The 17,864-nt window shown below is 45.1% G+C and overlaps 1 protein-coding gene across 2 annotated transcripts; it reads left to right on the top strand.

Moving 5' to 3' along the window:
• The first annotated feature begins 125 nt into the window (after positions 1-125).
• On the top strand, positions 126-8,147 carry mogs (mannosyl-oligosaccharide glucosidase). Of its 2 annotated transcripts, none has more exons than XM_061247110.1 (5): positions 126-396; positions 1,144-1,510; positions 2,128-2,351; positions 3,126-3,319; positions 3,689-8,147. In XM_061247110.1, the coding sequence occupies exons 2-5, from the start codon at positions 1,156-1,158 to the stop codon at positions 5,448-5,450; spliced, it is 2,535 nt and encodes an 844-aa protein (XP_061103094.1). In that variant the 5' UTR covers positions 126-396; positions 1,144-1,155; the 3' UTR covers positions 5,451-8,147. The 2 variants fall into 2 exon arrangements, with proteins under 2 accessions (XP_061103094.1, XP_061103093.1); XM_061247109.1 differs by having other exon boundaries at positions 1,114-1,510.
• Positions 8,148-17,864: the final 9,717 nt, after the last annotated feature.

The raw sequence follows: 17,864 nt of genomic DNA, 5'->3' as shown, positions 1-17,864 counted from the left end.
CAGATGCGATGACCAGACATCGAGAGATCTGAGACGCTTCCAAAACGGAGGCTACGGATTGCTTCTCTATGGTTCAGGCAATGTGGCTGTCACGTGATTTTAAAATGGCCTCATTCATAAACGCCAGTATGACGCGCGGATTATTTCTGCGAAATTTGTGCCGCATATATACGAATGTAAACTCCGTCATCGATCACAAAACATAATATCCTCAAAACAATATTGAGCAATTGTCCTGCCAAATATATTTTACATTATGCCATAACTATTGTGGCTGTGATGACGTGATATTCGTGCACCGTGTGTAGTTCGAACACGTCTGTACCAGATGGAAGCGAGGCGAGCAGGAAGTAGCACAACTGATAATGTACACCTGGAGTTTGATACATTTTTAAGGTACATTTGACGAAAAATCCGATGGAACTTTTATCATTTAATTTCAAAACTATATAAAATTCAATGTATGTTTGTATTTCGCCCATCTGTTTTGTTGACTCGGTTGCTGGTTTCGATATATTCATACAGTGTCTGTAGTGGCTAGACCGAGTGAGTGTGCCTTCACCAGCTTCCTATCTGGAAACCATTAATTACCCAAACAAAACGCAATGTTTTTTTGCTCAATGTCAACAGTAATATCGTTATAATATGAAAGTAATCATCTATCGTAAAGTAGTTGTTAACTTCACATTTAAATATGTGTATGTCCTTGCTTTTAGCTAGCTGGCTAGCTGTTTGTAGTCCAGCAGTAACATGAGCTTCCTTAGTAAAAGCCTTAACGTTACCTCGCCAGCAATATATTTTTTATTGGTAGTTAGCTGGCTATCTACATCGATATGTATGCAGTCCGGTGGCTTAGATTTTTTCGGTATGTCCTCTGAAGATTTCGATGAATTAAAGAATATGACTACCTAGCTAAACAAGCTTAAGTTTAACGTAACGTGAACTGTAGTTTTATTGGCTTCGGTTCAAATAAAGCTGACCCAGGTGAAGGGCAGAACCTCACTTCTGAAAACTGGTTGGCTACAGTGCCGTGGTGTTAGGACTTGGACTTCTGGTGGTCTTAGATGCGTCCAGTGATAAGCTACTAGTTCTTGGACCTATTTTAAATTGCAGATGAATGAGGGTTTCGTCCTCGGCTCACAGGTTGTCAAGGGAATGATGGGCAGACAGAGGCATGGGAAGAGGGTGCTGCCGAGCGACCCCGTCCCACACAGAAAGGAGGAGAAAAATGCTGCTCCCCATCGGAAGGAGAAAAAGAAGAAGCTCGACATCGGAAAGCTCTTCATCAATATATCCATAGGCCTCTGCATCTTCAGTCTCACCTGGTTCTTCTACGCCCTCTATATGCGAAACTCTCTGGCCAAGAGGGTGGTCACGCTTCACCACTCACCCCGGGTTCTGGACGACAACAGCACTAGTCCTGCCGTGTCCCCTGAACGGTTCTGGGGAACCTATCGCCCCCAGGTTTATTTCGGGATGAAAACGAGGAGCCCTAGATCTGTCGTGACAGGTAGCATCTTCCTGGCTGGCCCTGAGATGCAGATGTGCTATTTGATATTTGGGGACCATGGCTGGGATTCAGTCACAATAATAATTTAATAATAATATTTTAGTTTCAAAATATTATTTCAGGTGTAATGTATGTGTAGCTAGCAGGTCGTCAGAAACGTCTGCGTGTACCTGCTGTATCTTTTATTGCATATAAAACTGTCTGAGCAAACACATAAACTAAAACTTAAATAACAATACTACTACTACGACTACTACTACTAGTACTACTACTAATAATAATAATAACAGTTAAAAGCCAAGATTTTCTATCAGTTTTATATGTTAAGAAATTAATAAGACTCACAACATTTATTTGTGAAGAAATAGCATAATGTTTGCCTTTACTGGCAATTCAAAGATAAATGTTGACTGACGGGTAGGTTGACTGCAGGCCCATGTTTCTTCTGTAAATTATAATATTTATGTTTTCATAATTTTGAAAGTAAGTATGTAGCTTAGTCTTTCAGATCAATTAACATATTTGGAGGGTTTTTATGGTTAACTCAAAAATCAGCAGATTCTTTGATTAAACTCTTGGCTCTTCTCACCCTGGGTTGCCTCTCTGGGCCTCCGCAGGGCTCATGTGGTTGCGGCAGTTCTCCGAGATGGACGTGAACCTCAGGCACACCTGCGAACAGGGCGACCGGCTGCAGAGCTACGGCTGGCTCATGCACGATGGCCTGGGCTTCGGCGTGCAGGAGATCCGCGACAGTGACTTCACCCTCACCACCGAGTTCGTCAAGAGGGCGGGCGGTGAGCATGGGGGAGACTGGACCTGGAGGGTCACCGCCAAACAGCACGTGAGGCCCTGTCCAATCCCACCCACTGTACACCCCCTGTCTGAGCAAGAGGCCGTGCCCAATCCCACCCTGCCCAATCCCACCCTGTCCCTGCCTGCACCCACTGTATACCCCCTGTCTGATAGGCATGGAGTTGAGGTCTCCACATGTGCTACGTCCCGCAAATGTGCTAGCCTCTGCTCCTGTGACATGAATCAGACCCTGGCATCAAATTCTGACTATAGCAGTGCTGCCTGTAGCCGGCGGCCCAGAGAGGACATTCCTCTGTTTCACCCCAAGAGCGCCTCCTATGGGTCTGTGTTGCTCTGCAATGCTTTCATATACTTGGGGGACAGGTGTACTAATTGACATTGCTTATATTGCTGTTATGGGAAGGCCCTTCAAATATTGCCTTGCACTCCAATTTATGAGCAAAATAAGAAGAAAAAGGGCACTTGTGTGAAAAATAAAAGAAAATCAGGAGTGAGTCAGGGCAGGATGAGTTTTATTTTTTTATTTTTTTCCCTTTGTTCGCACCAGATGTAGTTGCCTCATGTTGTCATGACTAAGGTTGCGCTCTCTAAAACTGAGTGGAAATGTTATGAAATGCACACTGCTGTTGCAAATGGGCTGTTCGGGTTTTACATGATTCATTAATGTGTTTCATTTTGATGACACAGTTGTTTGAGTGACCTCTTGTGTGTGTCATGGCATTGTGTGCCTGAATGTTCTGTACCAGTTTTGCCTACATGGCACGCTTGCTTTGATGCCTTCCCACCTGTTGTCCTCGCTCAGAGCTCGGCCCCACAGCCGCCTGTCATCTCGCTGATGTTCTACGTTGCCACGGACACCCAGGGGTCCCTGCTGGCCCATGCTGAGGAGAAGAACCGGCTGGGCTCAATAACGGGCTACTCCGAGGAGCTTGGGAACTTCAAGATCACCTTTCGGAAGCCATCCTCTGGGGAAGCTGCTGGTGCCAAGTATGCCAGGTACACTCTTAAGCACACTTATGGACACTTACGCACAGTTAAGTGCACTCATAAATGAGCTCCACTGAGAAAACATCTGACCCAAAGGAACCAAAGAAACCTCAAACTGCATTAATTTATTCCTGAGCAACAATGTTTTCTTCCCATTTCTCAAAATCTGTTGTTCGATGAAGACTTTTGTATCCTTTCAAAAAAAGTAGTAAAAGAATGAGAAAATGTAATAAGATGGTTCTTAATGAATCTCGAATAGCTAGAAGTATACATTTATATATTCTTTTTCAAGGTAAATATTCTGAAAATACAAAAACAAAAAAAATGTTTTTGAATGTTATTTTTGTTGTTTTATAATATCACCTTTATGATTTTCAGCTACAATTACTTGAAGACCGTGACCCAAGGCCTGGAGAAGCTGACGGACATTGTGCGGAACAGCTTGAACCGGAGGTTTGTATTCAGCCTGCCTTCTGGCGAGAAGAGGCCCTACATCGCCGTGGAAACCTACAAGCCCCCGCACCAGCACCAGCAGAAGCACCCTGACACCCGGAAGGAGAGCGACTTCGTGGTGCACCAGGTAACCGTCCAGACCCCATTCCAGATGGAGGTCCTCTTTGAGTCCGGAAGCTTCCGGGACAGGCCCGACCAGCTGGCGGGCACTGCCATGACGGAGGAGCTGGAGAAGAGGAAGGCTGCCTTTGATCTGAAGTTCGAGAGGACCTTCGGCCTCCAGGAGAGGGCCTTCTCCCTAAGCCAGGTGAGGTTCAGCAAGGCAGCCCTCAGCAACATGCTGGGTGGGATGGGCTACTTCCACGGCCAGTCGGTGGTGCAGTCGGCCTACAACGAGTACCCGCTGCTCTACCCCGAGGGAGCCCTGTTCACCGCCGTCCCGTCCCGCTCCTTCTTCCCCCGGGGCTTCCTGTGGGACGAGGGCTTCCACCAGCTGCTCCTCTCCAAGTGGGACCCCCAGGTGACGCGGGAGGCCACGGGTCACTGGCTGGACCTCATCAACGTGGAGGGCTGGATCCCGCGGGAGCAGATCCTGGGCGACGAGGCGCGGAGCAAGGTGCCCGGTGAGTTTGTGGTGCAGAGGAACGAGAACGCCAACCCGCCAACGCTCTTCCTGGCCCTGCAGGAGCTGGTGGCTCAGCTGGAGGCCAGACCCCAGGCCTCGGCCCCCACCAAGCCCTTCCTCCGGAGGCTGTTCCCGCGCCTCCAGACCTGGTTCGAGTGGTACAACACCACCCAGGCGGGGCCCCTGCCCAACTCTTACCGCTGGCGGGGCCGTGACAAGGACACAAACCTCTTCCTCAACCCCAAGACGCTGACGTCCGGCCTGGACGACTACCCCCGGGCCTCGCACCCCTCGGCGGAGGAGAGGCATGTGGACCTGCACTGCTGGATGACGCTGGCGTCGGGGATCATGGCGCGGGTGGCGAGGCTCCTGGGCGAGCCGCACGAGGAGTACGAGCGGACCCACCAGACGCTGAGCGACAACAGCCTCCTGGATGAGCTGCACTGGTCCGACCACTTGCGGGCCTTCGCCGACTTCGGGAACCACACCCAGGCGGTGTCCCTGCAGCAGGAGAAGGTGTACGTGCCCCCCGGCCAGCCCCGGCACCAGTTCCCCGTGGCGCGCCTGGTGCGCGCTGTCCGAAGGGCGCCCAGGCCGCAGTACGTAAACGCGCTGGGCTACGTCAGCCTCTTCCCCTTCCTGCTGCACGTGCTGACCCCCGACTCGCCCCGCCTCGAGCACGTCCTCCGTGACCTGAGGGACCCCGACAAGCTGTGGACCACCTACGGCCTGCGCTCCCTGTCCAAGGCTGACCCCATGTACATGAAGCGCAACACGGAGCACGACGCCCCCTACTGGCGGGGGCCCATATGGATCAACATCAACTACCTGGCGGTCAGGGCCCTTCATCACTACGGCAACGCCGAGGGGCCGTACCGGGAGACCGCGGCAGCCCTGTACCAGGAGCTCAGGACTAACGTAGTGAGCAATGTTTACAGACAGTACATGGAGACGGGTTATATCTGGGAACAGTACAATGACAGTACAGGCAGGGGGCAGGGGAGCCACCCCTTCACCGGCTGGTCCGCTCTGACTGTGTTGATGATGTCCGAACAGTTCTGAAGCCACGCCTGGTATCCTGCTTTTGTTTCCGAATTCAGTCTCGGTCTCATGAAATGTGCCATTGCGTACCCCCCCAACCCCCACCCCCAATCATCCTTTCTTGAATCGTCATACTGATTTGTTATTGAAGCAAAACAAAAAAGTTTTCCTCCTTAAACTGTTCCCCGTGTGTTTTATACAGAAATGTTTTTAATGATTCGGTGAACTTTGCTAATTCTACCGAAGGCCGGGGGGAGGGGAATATCTACTGGATATGCTGTCAGAGCAGTCCACTGAGGATCACAGTCTCTCAAACTCTCGTGTTGTACTTTTTCTTACTACGGAGAATTAAAGTACTGTTGACCCTGTTCTTTGTGTGGATGGTTTTGTGATGGGTGAAATACTCATAGACAATAGTTTATTTAATTAATTATTATTCTTCTGCTGCTGTAGCCCATCCACTTGAAGTTTATGTTGTGTGTTCAGAAATGCCCTTCTGCATACCACTGTTGTAACGTGTGGTTATTTGAGTTACTGTTGCCTTCCTGTCAGCTTGAACCAGTCTGGCCAATCTCCACTCACCTCTTTCATTAACAAGCCATTTTCACCCTCAGAACTGCCACTTTCATGCATTTAGTTGCTTCTACATGATTGGCTGATTGGATATTTGCATTAATAAGCTGGTGTTCAGGTCTACCTAATAAATTCAAGTGGTCACTGTGTGTATTTAAAAAAAATCCCGAACAAACACAGATTTACAGATAAAAATGTCTGTGGCAGGAAGGACAAAGTCTCTTGGGTAAATATGTTGTAGATAAAAGAAGCCATTTTGGTTGGGGTACATACTATGTTGACAATGATGAGATGCAAATGTATTTTTTTTGGGTTCACATATTTTAAGGCTTGCATTGTTCTTTATTTGATAAATGGTTTGGCATGCCAGGTGTGAACGTGATATCATTTTTTTCCGGCTTCAGTTAGTATGGAAGGGAACCAAGAGAATCTTTTGAATGTTTGCTCATTTTATTTTAGTATTTCTTTGGTAACGACAGATGCATATTGATACTGACACACTGTATAAAACAATAATCCATAGCATTTGAAGCATACACTAATTTCCATCGCTTATGGGAAAGCCACACTTCCAAGGTTTTTATTTGTATAGAAGAGGATTTGTTTGCTTGTGTGATTTATTTGCGTTAGAAAGATATTTATTCATCCAAATCGGTTACAGAAATATCTGCTGTGCCTTCCTACTTCCAGCCCACAAAATCAGGAACAGTACTTGATAATCTTCACATAGCCCTGCTGAAGGCAGTGTAGAAAAGAATGGCACTTCCAATACTATTTTTGAAATAAGTCTGAAGTCTTCTGTGTATTATCCACTGCTGAATGCTTACAGCCTCCAGGCCTATACTTTAATGCTACTCTGGGCACCATGGGGCTGATTTTTAAAGAATGGAATTATTATTTCAAAGTAAGTGGCTTGTGCGTCAAACCCATTATTTTAGTCTGGGGAGTGACATTATTCCCTTCGGACTGCCATGAACAGCGATATGTTGAGTCTTACATAAGAGCATGGTAATGTTTGATGATGAGGATAGGCCAGTCTGTTGTCTAGATAAGAGTGTCCAACACATTTTTGTTCATGTCCATGGTCTATTCTAGACATTACGTCCTGTAAAGAACATTTTCTAGGATAATTTCGCCTTTGTGTTGGGGGCACAGGTTGGAAAAAAAAAATTGGTCTGAAATTTCAGCCACAATGGCACCCCTTGAGCGAGTGCATTTGACCTGATTTCCTCTAGGACGAGTTCATCTGCACAAATGGTTGCGGAACACCATGGTCAGTTAGCCTTGCTCGTGAGGCTCTGATGAGCACAGGCACCGCGCCCTTGGGTGAAGCTAGCGTTAGCGTATCTGGCGCTCGGTACAGGGCCGAGGCAATAGGAAGCTGAATCAGAGGTGCGGAACGCAGGCTGGTCTCAGTCCGTCTCACTTCGGGCTTTGTCTTTCCTGCGCACATGAAGGACAGCGCCTGACGTCAATCAGCCGTGGCCCATTGTTTCTACCAGGCCTCGTTACCATGGCAAGACGTTGTGAGGCCCCACTGATAAATTGGACAAAAACTGCACACACCCCCTCCCCCCCCAAACACACACACACACACACACACACGCACACACACACACGCACACGCTGACAGTTTTTTACATCAGTGGCATTCTCAGAAGCCTGATGACACTAACGTCAGTTACCATGTGACCTGGAAGCATGGATTTTTGTATTTTCTGAAATGCTGTGTTTTGAAACATGCCTTTTCAAGGTGAAGCTTCACATACTTGGGTTACAGGGCTAAAAATAGACATGTTTTCCAGAAGCAAAGCTGCAATCGCATTCAAGAGAATCGCGGTGGAGGCGATTAAACTGTATTTCTGCCGTTGAGGTGCTGCTGCATCTTATTTCCCACTTAAACGTTTTATTCTTTGTTTGCTATGCATTTTATAATACATATGACTGCTGTGTATAGTATATGATCTGAAGAACTTGATGCAACATGAAGCAATGTATGCCAGTTGAAAAGCTCTATGCTGTACAGTTCCATTTATTTATACAGTGCAGTGCAAGTATTTGGACAGTGACACACTTTTTCTTGTGTTAGCTCTGTACTCCAGCAAATTGAATTTGAAATAAAATAATTATGTTATATGAGGTTAATATATGAGGCTGTCAGCTTTAATTTGAGGGTTTTTCCATAAACTTAAATCTGTGTAGGTACATCCCTTGTTATACACAGTCCCCCATTTTAGGGGAGAAAGACAAATGAACATAATCTGTGTATATGCTGTATATATGCAAGCAGTGGTACAGTAGACATGTTTACATGCGTACAGCAGAAGCTTCTTTGAAATAAACATAAAGATACAGATCTTACATTGATACAGATACTTAAATGTGGGCAGCACGGGTGGTGCAATGGGTAGCACTGCTGCCTCACAGCAAGGAGGTCCTGGGTTCGAATCCCTGTCGGCCGGGGCCTCTCTGTGTGGAGTTTCTCCCCGTGTTTGCGTGGGTTTCCTCCAGGTACCCTGGTTTCCTCTCAGTCTAAAGACATGCAGGTTAGGCTGATTGGAGAGTCTAAATTGCCCGTAGGTATGAGTGTGTGAGTGAATTGTGTGTGTGCCCTGCGATGGACTGGCGACCTGTCCAGGGTGTATTCCTGCCTTTCGCCCAATGTATGCTGGGATAGGCCATGCATGTAAGAGCAGTCATCTGGCAGTCGGAGGGTTGCCGGTTCGATCCCCCGCCCGGGCTGTGTCGAAGTGTCCCTGAGCAAGACACCTAACCCCCGAAATGCTCCTGACGAGCTGGTCGGTGCCTTGCTTGGCAGCCAATCACCGTTGGTGTGTGAGTGTGTGTATGAATGGGTGAATGAGAAGCATCAATTGTACTGCGCTTTGGATAAAGGCGCTATATAAATGCCAACCATAGGCTCCAGCCCCCCTGTGACCCTGTTCAGGATAAGCGGGTTAAGATGATGGATGGACGGATAATTAAATGCATATTTTCAATACCACTGGTAAACTGATTGGCCACGGTAAATCAGGTGACAGTTCAGGCCCTTGATCTGGAAAAGTTGTATGTTGTATGTATACTTGTCATGGTGAAAAAAACTGAACGGACATTTTAAAGTGGTGGTTGGCTCCCTTGGGAGCAGTAAGGCTTTATGACCACTAGAGGGCGAAGGGCCAGTACAGGTTGCAGAAGTTTCAATCTCCATGAAGGCCGATCTCTGCCCTCCCAAATAAAAGAAAACATTGTTTTCCTCATGCCCCCCATGTTGTATATTTCACTGTAGAGTTCCCTGGTCTCTTTAAGGTGTGATGCACTCCCCCAGTTGAAGTCAGCCTCCCAATCAATGGAGACTCTGATCTGTGCAGCTGTCTGAGAACGTTCTCCCACTAACTTCCGTACATACTGTATATACACTGAAACCTGCCCTGTGTGTTTTGCACACGCTCCTACAGTTGAGGAGAGTAAACCCCCCCCCCCCCCATTTGGTAACCCTGGTCCTGCGTAATTTGCTGTGTTACATTTCTCTCTGCAGCTGAAGTGATGCTGTAATTTTTTCAGCTTAAAACCACGTCATTGTATGTAGTGACTATACTGCATCATTATGACAGTGAGCCCTCAGGGCCAGTGTGGGGAACAGAATTTGACCTGTTTACAAGCTTTTGGGAGGCATGATGCCTGGGGTAGTGTGTGGTGCCATCCGATGCATGTGTAATTCGCACTGATCCCCACCAACACAGTGCAATCTGTATCCCCTTCACCCGCACGCTGTCAGAAATGAGCTCACGTCTTTTGAAGAGCGGCACCGATCTTTGTGACTAAGTCACGCGCTACGCAATTCATCCCATCCTAAAGACCTGTTTTTCACCGCAGAACGGCATAATGGCCCGACAACATTAGAGCTAACAGCGAGCGCATAAACAGATGAGTCAGGGGACATCCATTTGCGCATTTATGAAATGGTCTGGGGTACATGTGTTTCCTCTGGTCAAAGATGTAGGCTAGGAGTGAGTCATGGACCTGTGCCAATATCTGCCTTCTAAAAGGCAGCCAGGATCATACATTCATATTTTACCAATTTCACAAAGAGGCCAAAAAACATATTAAAAGATATTTTGTTTTCTTTCTTTTGTAAAAAAGAATTACATAGTAGAGAAACAATAGTTTTCTTTTGATCAGAACATCTCTCCCAAATCCAATGAGCCTGGTCATAATTAGGCTATAATATTTATTAAATTAACAAGTTCACCATGATATCTGAGTATAATTTAATCTCTGTAATTTTTCTTTTTTACTTTACTTCATTGTAAGGATGTGAGCACAGGCCTTTTTTTCGTAATACTGGTTTGTGTGCTTTTTCTAAAACATGACATTGCTTTAGTTCTCTTTGTTTCGGTGAAAATCAATGAACTGCTGAGCCAGATGAATGTGGGCATCTGTCTTTATAGTACTTTGAACTTGACCACATTAGCATTCTTGATAAAGATACAGTAAGTCCAGCCAGCCTCTTTGGATGGTCATAAATGGACGGTTAGCTGCTTCTTCTGAGCAACTGTTCTCATGGTTAAGCCGACCAGAAATTGGTTTCAGTAAACTCACTGGCCAACTAACTCGAGCCTGGCTAAAACCTGCTAGAATAATCAGATTGAAAGATTTTTAGGGCAAGCCAGTTTTACCAATCGGCCAGGTAGAAGATATCAAGCTCCTGGCCAGAGCAGGGAGGGATCCAGTGGTAATGGTCCACGTACGGACCAATGAGGTTCTGCAAAACAAATTTGAGGAATTATCAGAAAAGATTAGAGCAGAACCTCTAACGTAGTCTTCTCTGGAAATCTACCTGTACCACGTGCAAGCAGAGGTTTAACACTTGGCTATGAAATGTTTGTAGGGGAAAGGGGTATAGGCTTATGGGGCATTGAGACTCCTGTTGGGACCGGGGTGAGCTGTACGTGCGTGATGGGCTGCACCTGAAACGGAGGGTTACTTTCACACTGCATATGCTTAGGGTAGCACAGGATTATTTAAACTCGTGATTTAGGGGCAGGGTGAGGGAGGATAGAGAGGGTAATGGGCAGGGAGACACAGACTGCCCAGGCAGAAACGGTATAGGCTATGTGTAATGGAGAGGACTAATAAAATCTTTTTAAAGCAAAGTTTTAGTAATGGTGGTTTGGGACAGCAGGGAGTGAGGGAACAGGAGAGGATGTGTAGAGAGACAGACTGAAATTTGTTGTGTGGTAGCAGTAAAAAAGGCCAGCAGGATGCTAGGATACATAGCCAAGAGTATAAATCTAAGGAAATTATACTCACAATACCCTTGGTGAGTTTGAGAGGGCACAAATGGAAATTGGCAAAGGATAAATTCTGCACAGATATTAGGAAGTCTTTTTTCATACAGAGAGTGGTCACTGTGTGGAATAGCTTGCCAGGACATAGTAGTGGAGGCAGAAACACTTGTGGGTTTTCAAGACCAGGCTTGATACGGCACTAGATACCATTGAGCTTTTAGGCAAACTAAGCATTTACAGGTACACTTAGTGGTAGGAACAGGCGAGCATTGCTGGGTGAATGGCCTGTTCTCGTCATTATGTTATGTTATGTTAAGTGAAGTGCAAGACAAAACAAGAACCAAGCTGTCAAAGTCCAGACTGCATCAGTCAGACGGTTGAAGGTGTCAACAGCTCGTATTTAATATTTCATATTTATACTGTAATAAATTAGTGATAGTGTGCCCCATATGAAGGGAATGCAACCTTTGGTCACTGCTAGGCAAAGCTTAAGGGTAGATATTTAATTCTTATTAGCTGCATGAAAGCTTCTGTTGAATGCTTGGAAGCCACCCGAATGATTGACTAGGCCTCCCAATCATTTAAAACGTTTTAGTTGCAAAATAAATATCTTTGAATTTCTTAACCAGTATACACTTTTTATGAATTGCATTCATTTTATCAAAACATTTAGGATGGGGGGAAAGTGAAAGAATAGAGGAAAGATTCTGCCAGATTCTTTAAGTTAAGATTCAGGTTCAGTGGTTCAGTCAGTGATTTAGTTTAGTTTGTCTTGGTGTGCTCCGCAGCAGATTAAAAATTATATTCAATAATGGAACTCGAGTTGGTTGAATTTTAATTCCCAAATATGTAAATCCAGGTGGTGGCATTAGGACCAGGAATGAGCGGTGGGGAGCCATGAGCAGAAATAGACTGTTACTGTTTGATTTTGTAATCAGAAAAACAGCTGATTTTTAATTCAAGATAACGTTTTTTTTTTTTCTAGGTATCATACCACTGCAGCATCTGCATAGGTCTGCTGTTGCATGGGTTACTGTCTGGTGGAGTTTTATATATTGCATGAGCAGATAAGTTATTTGAAAACACAAAATAGGTGGTTGTTGAAATCACTATTCACTCACAGCTCCAGGATCCAGTGGTGAGATCTTAATTATGATTTATTTACTTTCACTTAACCAGGTAGGTCAATTTAGAACACAATTCAGCAATGGCCTGGGTAATGCCAGCATCCCTCTGCATGGATGAGCTGAGCTAGATAATAATAACTACAGCAGGGATCACCAACTCTGGCCCTCCAATCCAAATCCAGCCCTGCTTGTCTTTTCTCCCTGGTAATTAGTGCTTCTGATTGGCCAGACTGCCTTCATACAGTTCCTGACTCCCAGGTAAAGGGCGGGTGGAAAAGCTGCAGTTATTGACCTTCGAGGACTGTGAGTTGCTGATCCCTGAACTAGGGTAATACAAAGTATATTACAATTGAAAAATATGATTAACCTGAAAGACGATTGATTCTAGAACATGCTTTAGTTGTGCCTTATGTAACTATGTACCTACACTGAATCATTCAAATCATTTAAAGGTAGGCTCCCTTTGCCTACCTTCCTGTGAAAGCACAGTCCCGCATGATGTGTGTACTAGTGGAGCCCCCTAGAGGTCTCAGAGTGTTGCACGCTCATATTCCTTGACCACTATTTATTTCGAAAAGTTTCTCAGTGGAGATTTAGTCAGGTGACTGCATTTGTCATTTCAGAGCTATAATTCTCTCCTAAAACCATGCTATCACACTGGTGGCATAGGAAACATAATATGATCCTATACCTCTTTTATTCTTACATCAGCCTCAGGAAATCAATTCTGGAGATCCTGAAATGCTGTACTGTATGTTTAAACCTTCATCCTCCATTGAATATTGAATGCAGTTACAAGTTGCAAGGAATGAAATCAGATGCTGTCAGGTCTAATGGCAGCTGAGTGCTTTTGTTCCACCAACCACGGTGCTCTCCTTAGCCTTTGATCTTAGCTTATGTTGCTCACTCCATCAATGGCAATTAGTTACCCCAAAGCATGGTATACAACGTGAGAATGTTGACGCTCATTATGTTCCCTGGTGGTTTGCGGTACTGTCATCAAACATCCCAAGGGAGCTTGGATGTTGACACATACAGTTAGCGTAATACTTACGGTCCATTCATCCACCATTTTTCAATAGTAGGTTCCACACACACACACACACACATATACACACATGCATGTGCATGCACAGACACACACACATCCCATGCTTCTTGGTTTTAGCTCCTTGCTAAGTGCTGAGCTCTGTGGCCCAGTACCCCAGCTATCTGCAGTTCACATTCCAGCACCCTGTTAGCATGTGCTTGCAGTGCCCTCTGTGGAAGTTATATAACTGCAGCACTATAAATAGGCTGGCTCTGGATCTTTTGTCTTTACCTGCTTGCTGTTATTCTAACAGTTATATTTCTGGAAAGCACTGGAAGCTATGCCATGTAGCCAACCGTTACCATAGTAACTTGTATTAGTGGAAGGCACCCAGTGCAAATACTGTTTCTTCTGAGATGCAGAAGATTATTTGAATAGATTTATTTAAGAAACAAATAGCATTGGTTTCCTGCACACTGCTGATGCATTTTGAACAGTACTAGACAGTTACATCTACCTGGAATGTTTAGCTTGAAAGCAGTACAATGTACTAGTTTGAATAGTGTTTTCTATGGGACAAATTCTAAGGGCAAACCATATACAGTGCATCCGGAAAGTATTCACAGCGCTTCACTTTTCCCACATTTTGTTATGTTACAGCCTTATTCCATAATGGAATAAATTCATTTTTTTCCCTCAAAATTCTACACACAACACCCCATAATGACAACATGAAAGAAGTTTTTTTGTCATTTTTGCAAATTTTATTAAAAATAAAAAACTAAGAAATCACATGTACATAAGTATTCACAGCCTTTCCTCAATACTTTGTTGATGCACCTTTGGCAGCAATTACAGCCTCAAGTCTTTTTGAATATGATGCCACAAGCTTGGCACACCTATCTTTGGGCAGTTTCGCCCATTCCTCTTTGCAGCACCTCTCAAGCTCCATCAGGTTGGATGGGGAGCGGTGCACAGCCATTTTCAGATCTCTCCAGAGATGTTCAATCGGATTCAAGTCTGGGCTCTGGCTGGGCCACTCAAGGACATTCACAGAGTTGTCCTGAAGCCACTCCTTTGATATCTTGGCTGTGTGCTTAGGGTCGTTGTCCTGCTGAAAGATGAACCATCGCCCCAGTCTGAGGTCAAGAGCGCTCTGGAGCAGGTTTTCATCCAGGATGTCTCTGTACATTGCTGCATTCATCTTTCCCTCAATCCTGACTAGTCTCCCAGTTCCTGCTGCTGAAAAACATCCCCACAGCATGATGCTGCCACCACCATGCTTCACTGTAGGGATGGTATTGGCCAGGTGATGAGCGGTGCCTGGTTTCCTCCAAACATAATGCCTGGCATTCATGCCAAAGACCAGAGAATTTTGTTTCTCATGGTCTGAGAGTCCTTCAGGTGCCTTTTGGCAAACTCCTGGTGGACTGCTATGTGCCTTTTACTAAGGAGTGGCTCCGTCTGGCCACTCTACCATACAGGCCTGATTGGTGGATTGCTGCAGAGATGGTTGTCCTTCTGGAAGGTTCGCCTCTCTCCACAGAGGAATGCTGGAGCTCTGACAGAGTGACCATCGGGTTCTTGGTCACCTCCCTGACTAAGGCCCTTCTCCCCCGATTGCTCAGTTTAGATGGGCGGCCAGCTCTAGGAAGAGTCCTGGTGGTTCCGAACGTCTTCCATTTACGGATGATACAAATTTTTCTGTACCCTTCCCCAGATTTGTGCCTCGAGACAATCCTGTCTCGGAGGTCTACAGACAATTCCTTTGACTTCATGCTTGGTTTGTGCTCCGACATGCACTGTCAACTGTGGGACCTTATATAGACAGGTGTGTGCCTTTCCAAATCATGTCCAATCAACTGAATTTACCACAGGTGGACTCCAATTAAGCTGTAGAAACATCTCAAGGTTGATCAGTGGAAACAGGATGCACCTGAGCTCAATTTTGAGCTAAAACTTTAAAGAAGCACAAGCAAGTGTAATTGTGATTGTAATTGTACAGTGGCTTCAGAAAGTATACAGACCCCTTCACAGTAATCTCAATAACCCATAATGACCAAGTGAATACATGTTTTTAGAAATTTTTGCAAATGTATGAAACATCAAAAACTGAAATCGCTCATTTACATAAGTATTCAGATCCTTTGCTGTGCCACTCCAAATTGTGGTCTGGTGCATCCTGTTTGCTTTCATTATCCTTAAGATGTGTCTGATTGGAGTCCACCTGTGGCAAATTGAATTGACTGGACATAGTTTAGGAAGGGTCCCACAATTCAGACTGCATGTCAGGACAAAAACCTAGCCATGAGGCCCAAGGAACTCACTGTAGACCTCTGCAATAAAATTGTGGTAAGGCATAAATCAGGGCATGGGTATGAAATAATTTCTAAAGCTTTTAGTATTCCCAGGAGCACAGTGGCCTCAAAAATTGTGAAACGTAAGAAGTTTGGAACCATCAGGACTCTTCCAAGAGTTGGCTGTCTGGCCAAACTGAGTAACCGGGCAAGAAGGGCCTTGGTCAGGGAGGTGCCCAAGAACACAACGGTCACTCTAACAGAGCTTCAGAAGTCCTGGGAGAACCTGCCTGAAGGACGATCATCTCAGCAACATTCCATCAATCAGGGCTCTATGGAAGAGTGGCGAGATGGAAGTTTGGAGTTTGGAGTTTGCCAAACGGCATTTATGATGATGAGAAAGATTCTCTGGTCTGATGACCAGAACTCCAAGCACTATGTCTGGCAAACACCAGGCAGTGCTCATCACCTTGCTAATACCATCCCTACGGTGAAGCATGGTGGTGACAGCATCATGCTGTGGGATGCTTCTCAGCAGCAGGGACAGGGAGACCGGTCAGAATTGAGGAAAAGATGAATGCAACCAAATACAGAGAGGTCCTTGAAGAACATTTGTTCCAGAGTGCACGCAACCTCAGACTGGGGCGACGGTTCACCTTTCAGCACAACAATGACCTGAAGCATACAGGCAAGACAACACAGGAGTGACTTCGGGATAAGTCTCTGACTGTCCTTCAGTGGCCCTGGCAAAGCCGAGACTTAAACCCCATACAACAGACGCTTCCCATCCAGTCTGACAGAGTTTGAGAGGATCTGCCAGGATGAATGTGATAAACTGCCCAAATCCAGGTGTGGAAAGCTTGTAGAGACCTTCTCAAGAAGACTCAAAGCTGTAATTTCTGCCAAAGAGGCTTCTACAAAGTACTGAATTAAGGGTCTGAATACTTATGTACTTATGTAAATGAGAGACACTTTTAGATTTTCACTTTGACATTATGGGTTATTGAGTGTAGATTAGTGAGAAAAAATTGTATTTTAATCAATTAATATATCTTAATAAATCTACAACACAATAGCACAAAGAGCACAAAAGTGTGCCAAACGTGATGGAGCTTGAATACTTTCTGAAGCCGCTGTAGGTAGACAGTGTATGCACCAATGAAGACAAAAACAATGTGCGAAACACCATTTTTATTACATACATGAAGCAGCATGTAATGAGAGCAAGAGATACAGTACATAAGCTAAGGTCTGTTGAGGAAATTCAGATCAAAGCATCCACTGCAATCTGGTGATTAGGAATGATAGGGGGAGCGGTGAAAGTTGTCACTGTTCATTCCTCCAACATTACAGTCACTTCTCTAACTACTTATTTAATTGCTATTTTGTGTGACTTGAGGTCAATATCTGTTTACATCTGATGAAAGTCAAGGTGATTTCTTATATTACACCTTCAAAAGTAAAAAATGGCACTTCATGTAACTCTTTTAGGAATTAATTTTCAAATGTATATAGAGGAGAGCATAAAGTTTTTTTTGATACTTTAGCTACAGTCCTATGTTTGGGGAAAGTTGTCTCAATGCGTTTGGGTGAAGTTGTCACATTGTGATATTGCATTATATTGACAACTAGGTTTCTTATAATAGTACTAATGTTATTGTAAATGGATTAGTATATAAACATATAGTTTAGAGCAGCAGACATATGCCTACACAATGGACTGCACGAGACAGGATTTTAGCTGAGTCTAACTATGAAATGGATGCTTGTACCCAAGGCCAGGCAAAGGCCTGACTCTGGAGTGTTTGATTACTCAGATATACAGTAACTGCCATATGCCACAGCGTTCTGATGTTGTTCATTTTGGATATTGTGGGCACGCATTCCGATGTTCGCGGGGGGCTAAAGGGGGTTGTTCTATAGTTGTTGATGGTCGTGGAGTTTCACCGCTGACATTAGCAGGGGTACCAGCAGCTGTGTTTGGGGGGCAAAGCTGCTCCTCACAGGCCCCTTTGGTCCTTTGATGGAGTTATATTGACTTTTGAACTTTCAATGAAAAACATATTCATAATGACTTGGTTGTGTGGACAAGTTACCAGGCGCAGTGTGACAGACAAATT

The sequence above is a fragment of the Conger conger genome, chromosome 6, assembly GCF_963514075.1.
Source record: "Conger conger chromosome 6, fConCon1.1, whole genome shotgun sequence".
NCBI classification, from domain to species: domain Eukaryota; kingdom Metazoa; phylum Chordata; class Actinopteri; order Anguilliformes; family Congridae; genus Conger; species Conger conger.
This window is presented reverse-complemented; position numbering and strand designations above follow the sequence as displayed.